The 15004-nt window shown below is 40.2% G+C and overlaps 1 protein-coding gene across 3 annotated transcripts in view; it reads right to left on the reverse strand.

Moving 5' to 3' along the window:
• LOC111871446 (protein HID1) overlaps positions 1–15004 on the reverse strand; it is a 29473-nt gene that overhangs the window by 12727 nt on the left and 1742 nt on the right. For all 3 annotated transcript variants that reach the window (XM_023864572.2, XM_023864570.2, XM_023864571.2), the window contains exons 3-10: positions 14791–14954; positions 13801–13854; positions 13546–13714; positions 8789–9030; positions 4111–4308; positions 2030–2120; positions 1640–1765; positions 320–424 (exon numbers count right to left, since the gene is read on the reverse strand). In XM_023864572.2, coding sequence (XP_023720340.1) covers positions 320–424; positions 1640–1765; positions 2030–2120; positions 4111–4308; positions 8789–9030; positions 13546–13714; positions 13801–13854; positions 14791–14954 — 1149 coding nt within the window. The remainder of the gene's footprint in view (positions 1–319; positions 425–1639; positions 1766–2029; positions 2121–4110; positions 4309–8788; positions 9031–13545; positions 13715–13800; positions 13855–14790; positions 14955–15004) is intronic.

Below are 15004 nucleotides of genomic sequence, written 5' to 3' on the forward strand. Positions count from 1 at the left end.
CTGCCTACTTCGTATATAAGCAGCACCTTCCACATCCTATCACCACAGCTACTGCTCTCCGCAGCTATTCAACTGCTCTGAAGATGGAGGCGCTACGTTCCTCCGAAACGTCGGCCAAAACGAAGAATACACGGTGCCTAAACCCAGAAGACAACTTTCTTCAACTTAACAGTTGATCACAAAATATTAAAGGCAGGCTCTTGTGAAAGGGAACCTATCCTTGGTTCCCATGGGAGGATTCTGTGATTATCTGTGGCTTCTTAAAGACTCTCTCCATGGACTCAGTAATGTAACATCAGAGTCTATCATTGATACTTACCATTTACAAGGATTGTAAGAAGACAATCAAACAGCGGCTGCAACCTCTGGTGACCTGTTGTTATAATTTTGTGGAAAACTGTAACTAGCAGATCTGCATGTGTTCCTGTAAAAAGTAAAATTCTACGTTTGCCTGAACATAATACATGCTGTCATTTTCCAAAGCCCAGGTATCCCTCCACTTACACAGCCCATTCATTCCATGGAGACTGTTTGTAAGGTGAAAATTCATAAATTGAAAATAAAATCACCATTACTTTATATGGAAAAGTCACTGAATTTATGAACATACGTAGTTCACTGTAGTGAAAATGAGGTATGTTAAGTTAACAATAGTACAATTAACACATTTCACTGTAGTGAAGATTTGTAAACTGAATGTTTGTAAAGCAAGGGATACCTCAATCTCTTGATAAACTGACTACCGATTATATTTACACATAATTAATTCTGTTAGCATCAAACACGTACATTTTTCTCAAAAAAATTTGACTTCTTTCCATCACCCAACACTACAAACACCTGCAAAATATTCTATTAAAATCAAATATTTTTTATGTGATCCCTTCATTCCACATCAAAATTCAGAATGGGAAAGTACTTCTACACTCAAACCTCTAATGCTTTAACAAAGTTTGATTTTCTTGCAGTGTTATACCAAAAATAACCATATTTGATCTTATATATTTTTCCCATTGTCAATCAATTTGGAGAGCAGTGAGCATGACATTATGCAGACCACAAAATAGATTTTCTCCTCCAACTTCATAATTTTCAGCCCAAAACAAACTGGAATGTCAGGGAAAAAAAAGGTTTTTTACATAACCTGTAAATATATTCATAACATAAAATTCTCTACATATAGTTATTGTGGATATTAAACTTAAAAAAAATAACTTCCTTACTCTGTGACCAACCCAATTAGGTCAGAGACAAAGCTCCCAATTTAAGGATGAAGGGAGTGACAATGTCTGCCTTGTCAGGGCTACTGAACCCCTCAGGGGATGGAGCTAGGCAAATAGCGAGCAATGGTGAAAGGAATCATTAATGTCACAGGGAAACTGAAGAAACTTGAAGAAAAATACAATTTAGAGCCACTTTGTAAACTACACATCTCATATGAAGTCCACAGTTTGAAGCCAGTGCCTATGGCAAGGCCTTCATCATAATGTTATTGTAAATACGTATTTCAGTGGTAACATTACTTGCTATTTCTTTATGAACTGCATTTATGCTTTTTTTTGGATTTATCACAAAACAATATTTGTGAATCCCTAACTGTAAACACCAAAAATGCAATCAAAACAGATCATGTTCTCACCTGTGAAGACAGGAATGTCCATCGGTACTTTGGCGCTGTACGGTTTATTGAGGCGCACACCAAAATTTCTCTCCCCACTCAGGAGTAGAAGAATGAAGACGCCTATATGCATCAAGCCAACTCGAGCTGGAAATAACATATCTCTGTTTATTTTTACAACTTAAAAAATATCAGTCCTTTGCCTTCAGTTGCATGTTACTGTTATATTATTTAATGATACTGTTGTGACTGCAGAGGTTATATAATTATGATATGGATGTGTGGTCAATAAAGCCCAGTCTCATTTCAGGGTAACCTGTTTGGTATTACTCAATATTAGAGAACAAGTACCTACAAGCATGTTCTAATAAAGATAAACTGAAGATCACAAAAAAATTGAGTTTCACTTACACTGATCAGCCCGTGAGTCATTAAGATGATAGAGGATTGGCACCAATATCTCCAAAACATCACTGCTCTTCAGAACATAATACAAGAATTTCTGAAATTTAAAATAACACCAAATGAAACTACGGTGAAGTACAAAATTCAGAGCAGAATAATATATATATTTGCACAATAATCTGTCCCCAACTCATAACGGAAAATGTCTACATTACCTTTGCCAGAAGTTCACCTTTGACCCAACAGCATAATTCACAATTAAATTATACTGCCAGGTATTTTAATATTTTATTGCACACATATGGTAACAAACATGCACAAAACTTATTTACGCATTCCAGCAAAAGATAAAAACAAATGACATTAAGCTCTCAGTGCAACAGTATACAATGAAGTCTTCTTGGGCAATGGGCCCTGTCAGTAGAGTGGGGTCATCCAGTGTTTCAGAGACTGTCTCCAGCATCTAGGATTGTTGTTATGAGTGTCACTGCCACATACATTTATACCAGAGAGTATAATCTCTGCTGTTCCACTGCAGACTACTGAGGGTGCTGTGGTTAGCACGGCAGTCCAAGGTGCCTTATCCCATCACAGCTCACTTTCCTTAACCTCTGACATGCTAGACGTTGATTCTTCATTATAATTAATATATAATGGGACAGTCTACACAACAATAGTTCTGAAAGAGACTGAGAGATACTACTGTGTCAACATTTGTTTTATTAGCTGTTGGTGATAATGTTTCAACTCTTCTCTTGGGTCACCTTCAGGTGTACAAGAATATAAGTACTAGTTCTTGAATTGTGTTATTAACAATATGAATTCATATTGTGTTTGTATGAATTTTTATGCTAACAAATACACTTTAATTTACATGTATTTCACATATAGTTTAAAATTTGCCCTTATTTAGGTATGTTTGTGGCCCAGTATCATGAACAGCACAGAGTGAATCTGTAGAGAGACCCAACCTGTCAGGGTACACCTGGATCTGAACACCATTCATCACTAAGCAGTCCACAGAGACAGTAGTTCTAGCCAGTACTACAGTAGAGCACAGACAAAGGCACACTCTATATGCCAAGAAACTCATTACATCATCCACTGGTGGTGATAAGAAAGTCTCTGAAACAGTGGAAACTAATTCCATTTCCACAGGCCTGACTGTCCAATAAGACTTCACGGTAAATTAAAATAAGCTGAATAATAACTGAGTTGGCAATGACCTATTTACAAGAACTGACAGATCTGATATTCTGGTTGGTTCCAGTACCCAACTTACTACCTAACTCCATGGAATGAAGTCCTTTCTAAGAAGCCAATAGTTACTGAGCTGGTAAAAAAAGATCCGTAACTCTTATGGAACCAAAGGATCATTGCTGTGAACCCAAGAGCCTGCCAAAAGTTCATATTCTGAGCCAGATGAATTCAATTTACACCCTCATCTCTGTACCTATATGATATATATTGTCCTCCCATTTACATCTTGGTCTTCCTAGTTCTCTTCCCTTTTAAAGTCACAGATTACCACATCTTGTCAGCTGTCCAAGAATACTTATTCAACCTGTTTGCAGCTCACCTCCATACCTGGTATCCACCTGAGTCATAAAATTTATTTAAAAATATAATACATAGTAATTTAAAGTTCAATGTTTTGAAGATCTGGCAGTACTAAATTAGAACAGCTTTCCAGCACTTAAAACTGAACACACACACAAAACACACATATATATTCTTTAAAACTGATATTGATTAGAAAGTGTTTTATCTTCCGAGATACAATGTGAAGCAGCCTGATGAAAGTCAACAGATGTTCTGCAGGAGCATGCTGCTTCCATCTTCATGGTTCAGGAACAAGCCAAGCAAGAAACCAGCACGAAGCTGGTAGCAAGCAGGGCAACATGTTCCTCCAAAATGTCAGTGAATTTTCAACACACTATGGTCCATTATATCCCAGAAGATAAGACCTCTTCACAAAGATTGCTGTGAAAACTTCAAATCCTACATGACACAGCTTCACTTCAGTTAGGCTGTGTGTCTCACCTTGTTGTAGTCACACGTTTTCCAGAAGAAGACCAATGCCTCACCTTGTTGTAGTCACACGTTTTCCAGAAGAAGACCAAGAGCTCTTGATGGAACTGCACCTTTTTGGTAGAGTTGGGCAGGTATGTCTGCATAAGCGGATTGTTCAGCAGCCTTGTGAAACCCCGCAAAACAAAATTGAAGTCTTCATCTCGGTGAATCCGTGACAAATAATTGATGAACAAATTGTCTGGCACTGTTGCCTGCAAAAATGATTTTTGTTAATGAGCATACTTACATAAATAATAAAAAAATTGTTCTTCTGATAAGAAAACTTGAGTGATATTGTTTAAGAGATATCTGAGGTATTGTTACATCTTACCAGTCTTAGTAAAGACATGGAGCTGGGATTACACAGTCAGTATAGCAACTGGCTACAGGCTGGATGACTGAAAGGTCAGAGTTTGAGTCCTGGCAGGGTCAAGAATTTTCACTTCTCCATGTTGTCCAGACTTGCTCTGGGGTTCACTCAACCTCCTATACAATGGGTACTGGGGGTAAAGTGGCAGGGAAATAAAGCTGACCACTCACATCCAACTAGTGCCAAGGTCAAGAAAATGTGGACCTATACATCCACTCCCCCATATGTCCTCAAGGCATAGTTCTTAATTAGTTAAGCACAGGGACAACTTTACCTTTCTTTTTACCTTAGTAAAGACATAAAGAGTTCTGAAGATTACTGTCATCTAGCATGTCTACCCTAAGCCAGCATATTCTCCAGCACAATGGTAAACACCTATCAGACATCACACATACCCAAGAAGAAAGTAATTTTCAATACCTTTTTCTTTAAGACTAGGAAAAAACTAGGGATTCACTATATACTCTATGTACATAGGTAAGTCAATAAGTAAGTTACAAACGGATACAGAACTTAAACAAATAAGAGTACTGATTTGAAAAATGCTTTTACTTCTCAACATAATCTCCCTGTTTGGGAGTTGGGTGTGAGGCCAATAACCTCACTGTAAAAACTAAATTGTTCAGAAATCCAAGGAAAGAGTAGCCGGACGGACCTATTCAAGACGACCTGGAAAATGTTTAAAGGATTTGAGAATTGGATCTTTGAATGTAGGGACCTCAGAGATACTATTATAAATGCTGCTGATGCAGTTTTAGGAAGAATGGAAAGGATGAAGTATAAGAATTGGTTTGATGGAGCGTGTGAGCAGGTGACAAATCAAAAAAACCAGGCATATAAGAGAATACAGCAAAGGAACCATACTCGAGGGGCCGTGGAAGAATACCACGAAGCGAGAAGAAAAGAAAAAAAGATTGCATAAAAAGAAGAAAAAGGAATATGATAAACAGCAACTGATTGAATTGGAGAATTTAGGAAGTTCAAACAAAATTAGAGAGTTTTATCAAAAACTAAACAAGAGTCGAAAGGACTTTCAACCTAGAACAACCTTATGTAGAGATAAAGAAGGCATGATATTGAGTAGCGATGAAGCAATATTGGAAAGATGGGTGTAACATTTTGCGGAATTATCAAATGGTAATGCCTCCGAACAGGCGGAAGGTATTACCACAGACCAGAATCAAGGAAATTTTTAGGCTGAAGAGCCATCGCCGACCATAAAAGAAGTAGAACAAGCTATCAAAAAATTGAAAAATAATAAAGCTCCAGGAATGGATCTCATCACGGCAGAATTAGTGAAATTTGCAGGCCCAGAATATGCCAAGCACTTACATCAGCTGATAGTTAAGATATGGATAACAGAAATAATCCCAGAGGAATGGAGCCTACGTATTGTATGACCTATCCATAGGAAAGGCGATGTCATGGTATGCTCTAATTATAGAGGAATTAGTCTGTTGTGCATAGCATATAAAATATTTCCCAACATTCTATTTAACAGACTCTCTCCCTTCGTGGAAGGCATAATTGGGGATTACCAATGTGGGTTTCATCAAGGAAGATCAACTAACAATCAGATTTTCACTATTCGCCAGGTCCTTGAAAAGTGTAATGAATTCCAAATTGAAACACATCATCTTTTCATTGACTTCCAATCAGCCTATGACTCCATAGAGAGAGATAGTCTTTTTCTGGCAATGGAAGGGATGCACATTCCACGGAAGTTAATCGCCTTAGTCAGAGCTGCTATGAGAAAGACCCAATGCCAAATTAAGATTCAGAATATGTTGTCCAGCCCTATAATAACTAGAAATGGAGTTCGACAAGGGAATCCCAAGCCTGCCTTTTCTTCAATATAGCATTAGAGAAGGTAGTTAGAGATGCAGGCATCAACACAAGGGGTACTATATTCTATAAGTCAGTTCAAATTTTGGCATTTGGAGATGATATTGATATAATTGTTAGAACATACAAATCTATGAAAGAAGCTTTTCTTAAATTGGAAAGAGCAGCAAAACAGATGAATCTATAAATTAACCAAAATAAAACAAAGTACACGCCGGTAACCAAGAAAGACTGCGCTAATGGACCTGCATATATTGAAAGTGGCTCATATACAGTTGAGGTTGTATGTAGTTTCACTTACCTTGGATCAGAAGTTAACTGTAAAAATGACATCAGTGATGAAATAAAAAAGTGTGTACTTGTGGCAAATAAATGTCTCCAAGGCCTTAGGAAACACCTGAAATCCCAATTAATACCCAGGAAAACCAAAACTATGATGTATAAAGTACTTATAAGAACGGTGCTATCTTATGCCTCTGAGACCTGGCCACTGTCAAGATCGGATGAAAGACCGTTAAGTATATCTGAAAGAAGGATCCTGAGATATATCTTTGGACCAGTGGAAGAAAATGGAATATGGAGGAAGAGGTATAACCATGAGCTATACAAACTCTTTAATGACAGACATTACTGCATTTATAAAGGTGAAAAGGCTTGAATGGGCTGGACACATAATATGTGCCAGCGAGAACAGAACGATTAAGAAAATACTTAATACTAAACCAGAAGGAAATAGGAAAGTGGGAAGACCAAGATTGAGATGGGAAGAATGTGTGAGGCAGGACATAAGAATTTTAGGTATAAAGAACTGGAGGAATGTAGCATCGAATGGAGAAGAATGGCGAGCAATCCTGGGGAAGGCCAGGGCTCACAAAGGGCTGTCGTGCCAGTGATGATGATGAATCTCCCTGTATATTGAGGCACTAGTCCCATCGTTTCACAAGCCCCTGAAAACCAGCAGCATAAAATTCTTTGGGGTGCTGTCGGAGGCAGGCGGTGACTTCCCTTTCTACAGCTTCATCGTCGGGAAAATGATCAGCCAAAAGATGTTGTTTAAGAGGGCTGAACAAATGGAAGTCACATGACAGGTCAGGTTTTCACAAAGTATGTGCATGATGGGTGCCGCGCACGCTGACCCCACAACACAAAATGCAGAGAATGGGTGTGGCATTACAGCATCTCAATCACTACCACAATGAAGGACACGATACGCTAGCCCAAACTGTCACAGGTGATGAGGCTTGCTCCAAGCAACATCCATTTGTTCAGCCCTCTTAAACATCATCTTTCGGCTCAACATTTTCCCAACGATGAAGCTGCAGAAAGGGAAGTCACAGCCTGGTTCTGACAGCAGCCCAAAGAATTTTATGCTGCTGGTTCTCAGGGGCTTGTGAAACGATGGGACAAGTGCCTCAATGTACAGGGAGATTATGTTGCGAAATAAAAGCATTTTTCAAATCAGCACTCTTATTTGTTTAAGTTTTATATCCATTTGTAACTTACTTATTGACTTACCCTCGTACAACAACAGTAAACCCACCATTGAACACTGTCATTCTGACAGTGCAGAATGGTGTAGTTCTAAAAAGATTTTTTTTAAAAACTAAGCTCACTTTCTTGCACTTTGTATTATTATTATTGTTGTAATTGTTGTTGTTGTTGTTATTGTTATTATTATTATTATTATCATCATCATTATTATCATCATTATCATCATCATCATCATCATTGTTGTTGTTGTTATTGCTAGTAGGGTGGGACTAAGTCCCTTGTACAGCGGCCACTTCTGCCCTATTGTACCATTGCACTTTGTAACTTTTCTTTTGAGCATAAAATATACACAATACTAAACATGGTAAAACCCAATAATTCATGACATACACATTTATCCAAAATCTTTAATAAATTTGCAGAGTAAGGTCAGCCATGATTAAAATTAGACCTCCTTGTAGGTGTGTCTATACAAAATGAACCTTATTTTTGAATATGTAGAAACAACTCACTTTCATAGGCTAAATGGCTAAAAAATGCAGTGAAAACTTCAAGTCCAGTCAAATTTCAGATCCTGAAGAAATACTTCTGCAGGTAAGGATATAAAGGAGAAAAAGGATAATATGAGAAAAGTGGATAAAAAAGAGAAAGAAGAACTAAAGAACCAGAAGAAGATTAAAGGCACAGAAAAGTGAGAATTATGAGGAAAAGAAGTAAAAAGCGACCAGGAATGATGCGAGAGAGAAAATGAATGAAGAAAAAGAAGAGGACAATAAAGACAAGGGAGGAGCAAGAGGACAAAAGAAGATGAAAGTGAAAACAGAGACAAGAGAACAAAATTATTATTCTTTTATGATGTCTTTATATCTAACGACTTGAGGACCAAAAGGAATAAAACACCACCAATAACATCACCACATTGCTGAAAGATCTGGTGTAACAAAATAGTGGTATGTGAAACAAAAATACAGAGTACAAATACACACCTCCTCACCCTCTGGGGCACTGCCACTAGTATCATGGTCCAATGTGACAATAAGAATCTGCAAAGCGGTATCTACCAGTGGTTCCACTAAGTCTGAGAACAGCAGGTGATTATAGGGCACTCCAAGACCAACAGGATCATAGGCACACACTGTGTTCAGTAGTGATGTAAACATTGGTAATGCATGCCGATTGTCTGCACAGGTGAAGTACTGAATCCATCGATTAGGTGCAATATGGATATCTGTTGGGAAAGAAACAGAACAGTTAGATCACTGTTGAATTCATTAATTTCCATTATAGCTTATCACAATGGGTATTTGGATGAACATTAAAAATGTGCATGTATCACATTTTATAATAACACAGACCCTTCTAGAATACAGCACATGCTTAAGATAGGATTTATTAAAACAGTTAATCACTGTCTACTTGACTTAAACAAAGTAAAACATTTACTCTGAGAAAATATGTAGACCGTGTGAGGCATCGTGCTGAGGGCTGCGTGGCACTAGGGTGGTAATTAGCCAATGTCGTGAAAGATCCCCTCAGGGCACCTGGCAGCACCCCATCGTATTCATGCCTTCCACCCATATGGAGCGCTGTGGGTGGTGACCTATTAAATCCCCATGACTCTTGGGACTGAAATGAATACTGATACCCAAACAAAAAACAGTTGGAAGGATGTTAAACAGAAGAGGGACTCCCCTACAAAGGGATCCTTATGAGAAATGCTTCAGCAGGTGGCTGGAAGCTCTGGTGAACCGTTAGGGGGCCCAGTTGCAACCAGTGAACCTGCTATTGAAATTTCAGCCAAAGACAGGGAGGAACCAGTGGTTTCAAAACCTGCCAGAGGTAAAACCAAAAACTACTCTCTTGGGAGTCAGTAGTACTGACATACCACTGCAAGGGACCTGTACTTGTAGCACACCTGCAGCAGGAGAAGGACTGGTACACCTAGTTTCTGGAGTAAGTGGACCCCGTCTAGTGAAGAAGGCCTTGACTGGATGTGCTAGACAGAAATTGAAAAAGGCAAGAGCTAGGGCAAGCAAAGCAGGAACTGGGGCCAGTCGGCAACCAGGAAATGCAGGCTCGCCCAAGCAGGGAGAAACCCCCACACCAGGACCTTTAAGAGGCCAAGGTCGGAGGGCAGTACCCCTACAGAAATGGCCAGAACTCTGAAAAGGCCCGGGACTCTAAGGGACCAGGGACTTACAAGGAGGCTCTAACCAAGATAAAGGTAGCTATCTTCAGCAAAACATATCCTGAGGATAAGCTTACCGAAGATGACCAGAACTCCATTCTGGAAGCACTGGGGGAGGTGTTACGTAGGACTCCTTTGGGAGAACTACCACACCTGAAATCATACAGACTGGAGGGAGGTGCACTTATTTATATATGCACCGACCAACAGTCTGGTCAATGGCTCATCAAAGCCATTGACAGCTACACGCTGGAATTCAAAAAAGAATAATGAGAATTATTATGCATTCTAGTAGTAGGACTACTGCCGTTATTTATTTAAGAAAATACATATTCTTCCACTCAAGTCTCAATATATATTTTCTCTACTCACACTGCTGTCCAAAAAGAATCCGACTTTATTTTTTTCCGCTGTAAGTAATGGCCAAAGGGTGGGGAAACTGAGCGTAGTGGTAGAAGGGACTTTCATGCGCATGTGTGATTTTTTGCTGACTCGCAACACTGCCGGATGCGTCTGTGGCTGCCAGATAGCGAAGTGGTGTAACACGTGTTTGTCACATTCTCATTTTGCTCGAAGAAGAAGAAGAAGAAGAAGAAGAAGAAGAAGAAGAAGATGGCAAGAATAACTAGTAAGAGGAAGAGAAAGGAAAGAACAAGACGACAGAATGCTTGGAGCAGCGATACTGCATAAAGTTTTGTCAGAAACTTGGGGATACCCAAGCAGAAACAATGCACAAAATTCAGCAGGCTTTCAGAGATGATGGAACGGGGGTCACTCAAATTAAGAGTGATTCAAATGCTTTAAAAAGAGGCCTCCGTAGTCTAGGGGTAACGTTCCCACCTCATGACTCAAGGTACACGGGTTCAAACCCAGCGGAGGTCATGGAATTTTTAAGGGTGGAAAAATTCAGGGAACAAGTCCTCTGGGAGGGACTTTAAGCCATGTGTCCCGTGTCGTAGATTTACGGCACGTAAAAGAACCTCATGTCTCTAGGAGACCTCTGAGCTAAATTAGGCAAACTTTCCCACCCAAGTAGTTTCCAATGCCTCCGGTAGATGGGGAAAGTATTAGGTACCACTGCCAGATGAGGATCGACCTCGCTGACAGAAAGGGACTAATTATCAGATACCACTGCCAGTAGAGGGCCGACCTCGCTGGCAGAAAGGGGCTGATAACGGGCACCAGTACTGGTGCAGTATGGGAACAGTAGAAATTAAAGGGGGATGCACAATGGACCAATAACTGGTCTAAGTGCTTGGGGAAACCCACTTCCTCAAACAGTGAATGAATGAATGAATGAATGAATGAATGAATGAAAGAATGAATGAATGAATGAATGAATGAATGAATGAATGAAATGCTTTAAATATGGCTGTATGTTGGCAGACAGTGACCAGCGTTAAAGGAGACTGTCAAGCTGAAATGCTGATGCCATTGAAAAAGTGCGGCCACTGATCACGGAGGACCAACATTTGACCATCCGGAAAGATGCTGATGAGGTTGGGATCAGCAGAGGTTCTGCAAACACAATTTTAACTGAGGATTTGGGCATGCGAAGAGTGGTGGCAAAATTTGTGCCCAAGCTGCTTTCACCAGAGCGGCAACAACTCCGCCTTGAGGTCGCGCAGGACATGTTGGAGTGCGCCAACAGGGATCCCGAGTTCCTGAAGACTGTGATCACTGATGACGAGTCGTGGGTGTACAGATATGACATGGAAACCAATGTCCAGGTGTCACAATGGAAGCATAGAACATTCCTCTGACCCAAAAAAGCACAACAGGTTCGGAGCAATGTGAAGGTGATACTGACTGTTTTTTTCGATTACTGGGGTGTTCTGTCATGAGTACACACCACTAGGACAAACTGCCAATAAGGAGTGCTACCAAGAAGTCCTCCGCCACTTTTGTGATGCAGTTCGGCGCAAGAGACCAGAGCTGTGGGATGCACGCGACTGGCAGCTGCATCATGACGACGCCCCAGCTCATTCATCACACGTGATCCAGGGTTTCCTGGACAAGCACAGCATTCCGCAGGTTCGCCAAGCTCCCTACTCTCCTAACATAGCTCCTTGTGATTTCTGGCTGTTCCCAAGATTGAACACATGACTAATAGGCTCCCGTTTTGACAGCCGCAAGGACATCATAGAGAACACAAAGGTGCAGCTGCAAGCCATTCCAAAAGAAGCCTTCCAGAACTGCTTCCAGCGATGGAAGGACCACTGGGCTAACTGTGTGGAGTCACAAGGGGCCTACTTGGAAGGGGTTTAGGTACTGTAACCACCCAGATACAGAACTTTGTTTTTCCAGCCCAAGGTCAGATACTTTTTGGACAGAGCTGTATGTTTGTTGTTAACAATAGTTTTTTAAAACAAATTCAGATGTTCATGGGCTTAATACAAGATTTAATTATGATTTACATTTTCCAGTAGCAAATTTATCAATATTTCAGAAAGGAGTTAGTTATACCAGTATTAAACTTTTTAATCATCTTCCTTGGGCTCTTAAACAACTTGTAAATGACACTTCTAAATCTAGAGCAGCCCTAAAGAGATTTCTTCTTACAAATTCCTTCTACACCATCACATTTCCAAGCTTATCTCACTACTGTTCTTACATACAAAGAGCACAGAACGTATTCTTCACTGTGCTAATGCTCAACTTGAGGCTAGGTTCTTTTGGGATGTGAAAGCATAGAGTCTGCTACATAGGTATCAACGTTTTGGAAAAACCTGCTGTCTCCAGCTTCAGGATAGAACTGAAAATAGAGACAGGAGTTTCTCCAAAATCCTGGTACCTATCCAAAAGCCTACATAGCATCAGAGCTCCAAGGACCATAACCTCAACAGCAAAGATTCTGAGAACCTGATTTTATATAATGTTCTACTTTCATGGTAATAAACATCTGTGCTACAAAGCAGTTTCAGATCTCTGAACAAAATTACCATTTTCATTCCCATATCTTAGGCTAGTCATTTAGTGGTACTCTGTCTAGACTACTCTAAGGGAACAAGGTTGGATGGTAACAAGACAAAAGGCAGCACCACAGCTCAAGCAGTTAGTTGCTGGCTTCCCACCGTGGCGGCCCAGGTTCGATCCCATGTCTGGTCAAGTGGGATCTGTTGTGGACAAACTGAAACTGGGGCGGGTTTTCTCCAAATACTTCAGTTTCCCCTGCCAATCATCATTCCACCAAATTCTCCATCATCATAATCACCCAGGGCAGGTACAATAGGCCAATAAGTGGCTGCCATGCCAAGAGGACCCAGCCGGATTCCACCACCCACTAGCGAATTAATTAATTAATTAATTAATTAAATAACAAGAAAGTGGATTTCTCTTTCAGAATGCCCTTAGAGAACAGTTTTTTTTCTCTCTCTCTGTGCTAGATGGTGATTGCAGCTGCTTACACAATCCCTTTCCAATTTCTTTACAGTGAAATATTGCAAAACCACTAGCATACCATGAGAAACGACCAGGCTGTAAGGAGTTGCTGGCAGTTAAAAAGTGTTAAGGATAACAGTGGCGTGGGGGATAACAGCAAAAGGAAATGCTTACCAACTGGAGGCTGATACATTGTTTCGCTGAAGCATGTAAGTAGAAGCTTCAGTAGTTCTGTTCTATTTGAATCATGATTAGGGTAACGCGGTGGAGAGTGTGCAAATCCCACTCCAGCCTCCCAGATATATTCACAGCTATCAATAGCCTGCAGATCTTCTGCCTTGTCCTGTGTGAATATGGAAACAAATATATGATTACCATGATCAAAATAGCTTCATATTTTAACTATTACAACAGATTTCTTTTACTTACTGGGCCAGATTTTCTATTAGCAGCAACAGTGAAGTCTGGACAAAACAGCAAATCCTGTAAAATCATAAATTAATACATGAATGCAATACCAAATCAACAACTGACAGTAAAATGATAAAGCTTATCCTGTGCTTTATTAAGCACAACAACATGAAGACGTACAACATAGTGGAGGAACAGCTCCATGCCTTAATCCCAGTACTATATAGAGATAACTGGTCAGCTTCATGCCCCTAGGACTTTAGCCCTAGGGCACAAGCTCTGGTACCCACTGAAGAGGCCACATAAACTTAAGAGATTAGGTCTTCACTATGGAAATGACAAAAACCTCTGACCCTGCCACGAAGTGAACGCAGATTCCTTCATTACCTTGACCAGTGGCATAGCCACTCTACCCAGTGGACTACACTCATGACTGTTCCTGAATAGCCTTTCTAATGCTGATGCTAATCATAAAATCCAACACAAATAATACTCATTATTCCTTAAAATAAAGTGGGAAAAGAGACTGTTTTAGATTACAACACATTAAGTAAAAATTTCCTCCATTAATATCTAGTTATTCCACCCACACCATAGCTCAAGCAGTTAGTCGATGGCTTCCCATCGCGGCAACCCGGGTTCAATCCCGGGTCTGGTCAAGTGGGATTTGTGGTGGGCAAAGTGGCACTGGGGCAGGTTTTCTCCAAGTACTTTGGTTTCCCCTGCCAATCTTCATTCCACCAATAGCTCCACAATCATCCTCACCTATCATCTGGGGCTGGTACAACAGGCCAGAAGTGACCACACTACAAGGGACTTAGTCCCACCCCACTAGCAACAAATAAAATAAAAATAATATCTAGTTATTATGGCGGTCTTGCATTGAAGAGAATCCATGATACAGAAATTCCATCTAACTACTGAGAAACAGAATTCAAAGAGGAAAAATAAATCAAACTATCAACTGCTTGAAATCCACAAATGCCACAAGATTTTCCACTGTCTTACACAGATGGCATTGATGAGTGACTGTGCCAACGGCATGGACTGCTCATCGTCGTCATCATCATCTTGAGACTGTCCTGGTAAGCTGGACCAGAAAAATCCTCGCCAATCCGGATCTTCAAAGATGTATGGCAACACTCGAGTCAGCAATCGTACACAGTTCAAAACTGTACACACAAAATTATCAATACAGAATACTGCAGACTAATATTTGTTT

Source organism: Cryptotermes secundus, unplaced genomic scaffold (assembly GCF_002891405.2).
Source record: "Cryptotermes secundus unplaced genomic scaffold, Csec_1.0 scaffold323, whole genome shotgun sequence".
In the NCBI taxonomy this organism is placed as follows: domain Eukaryota; kingdom Metazoa; phylum Arthropoda; class Insecta; order Blattodea; family Kalotermitidae; genus Cryptotermes; species Cryptotermes secundus.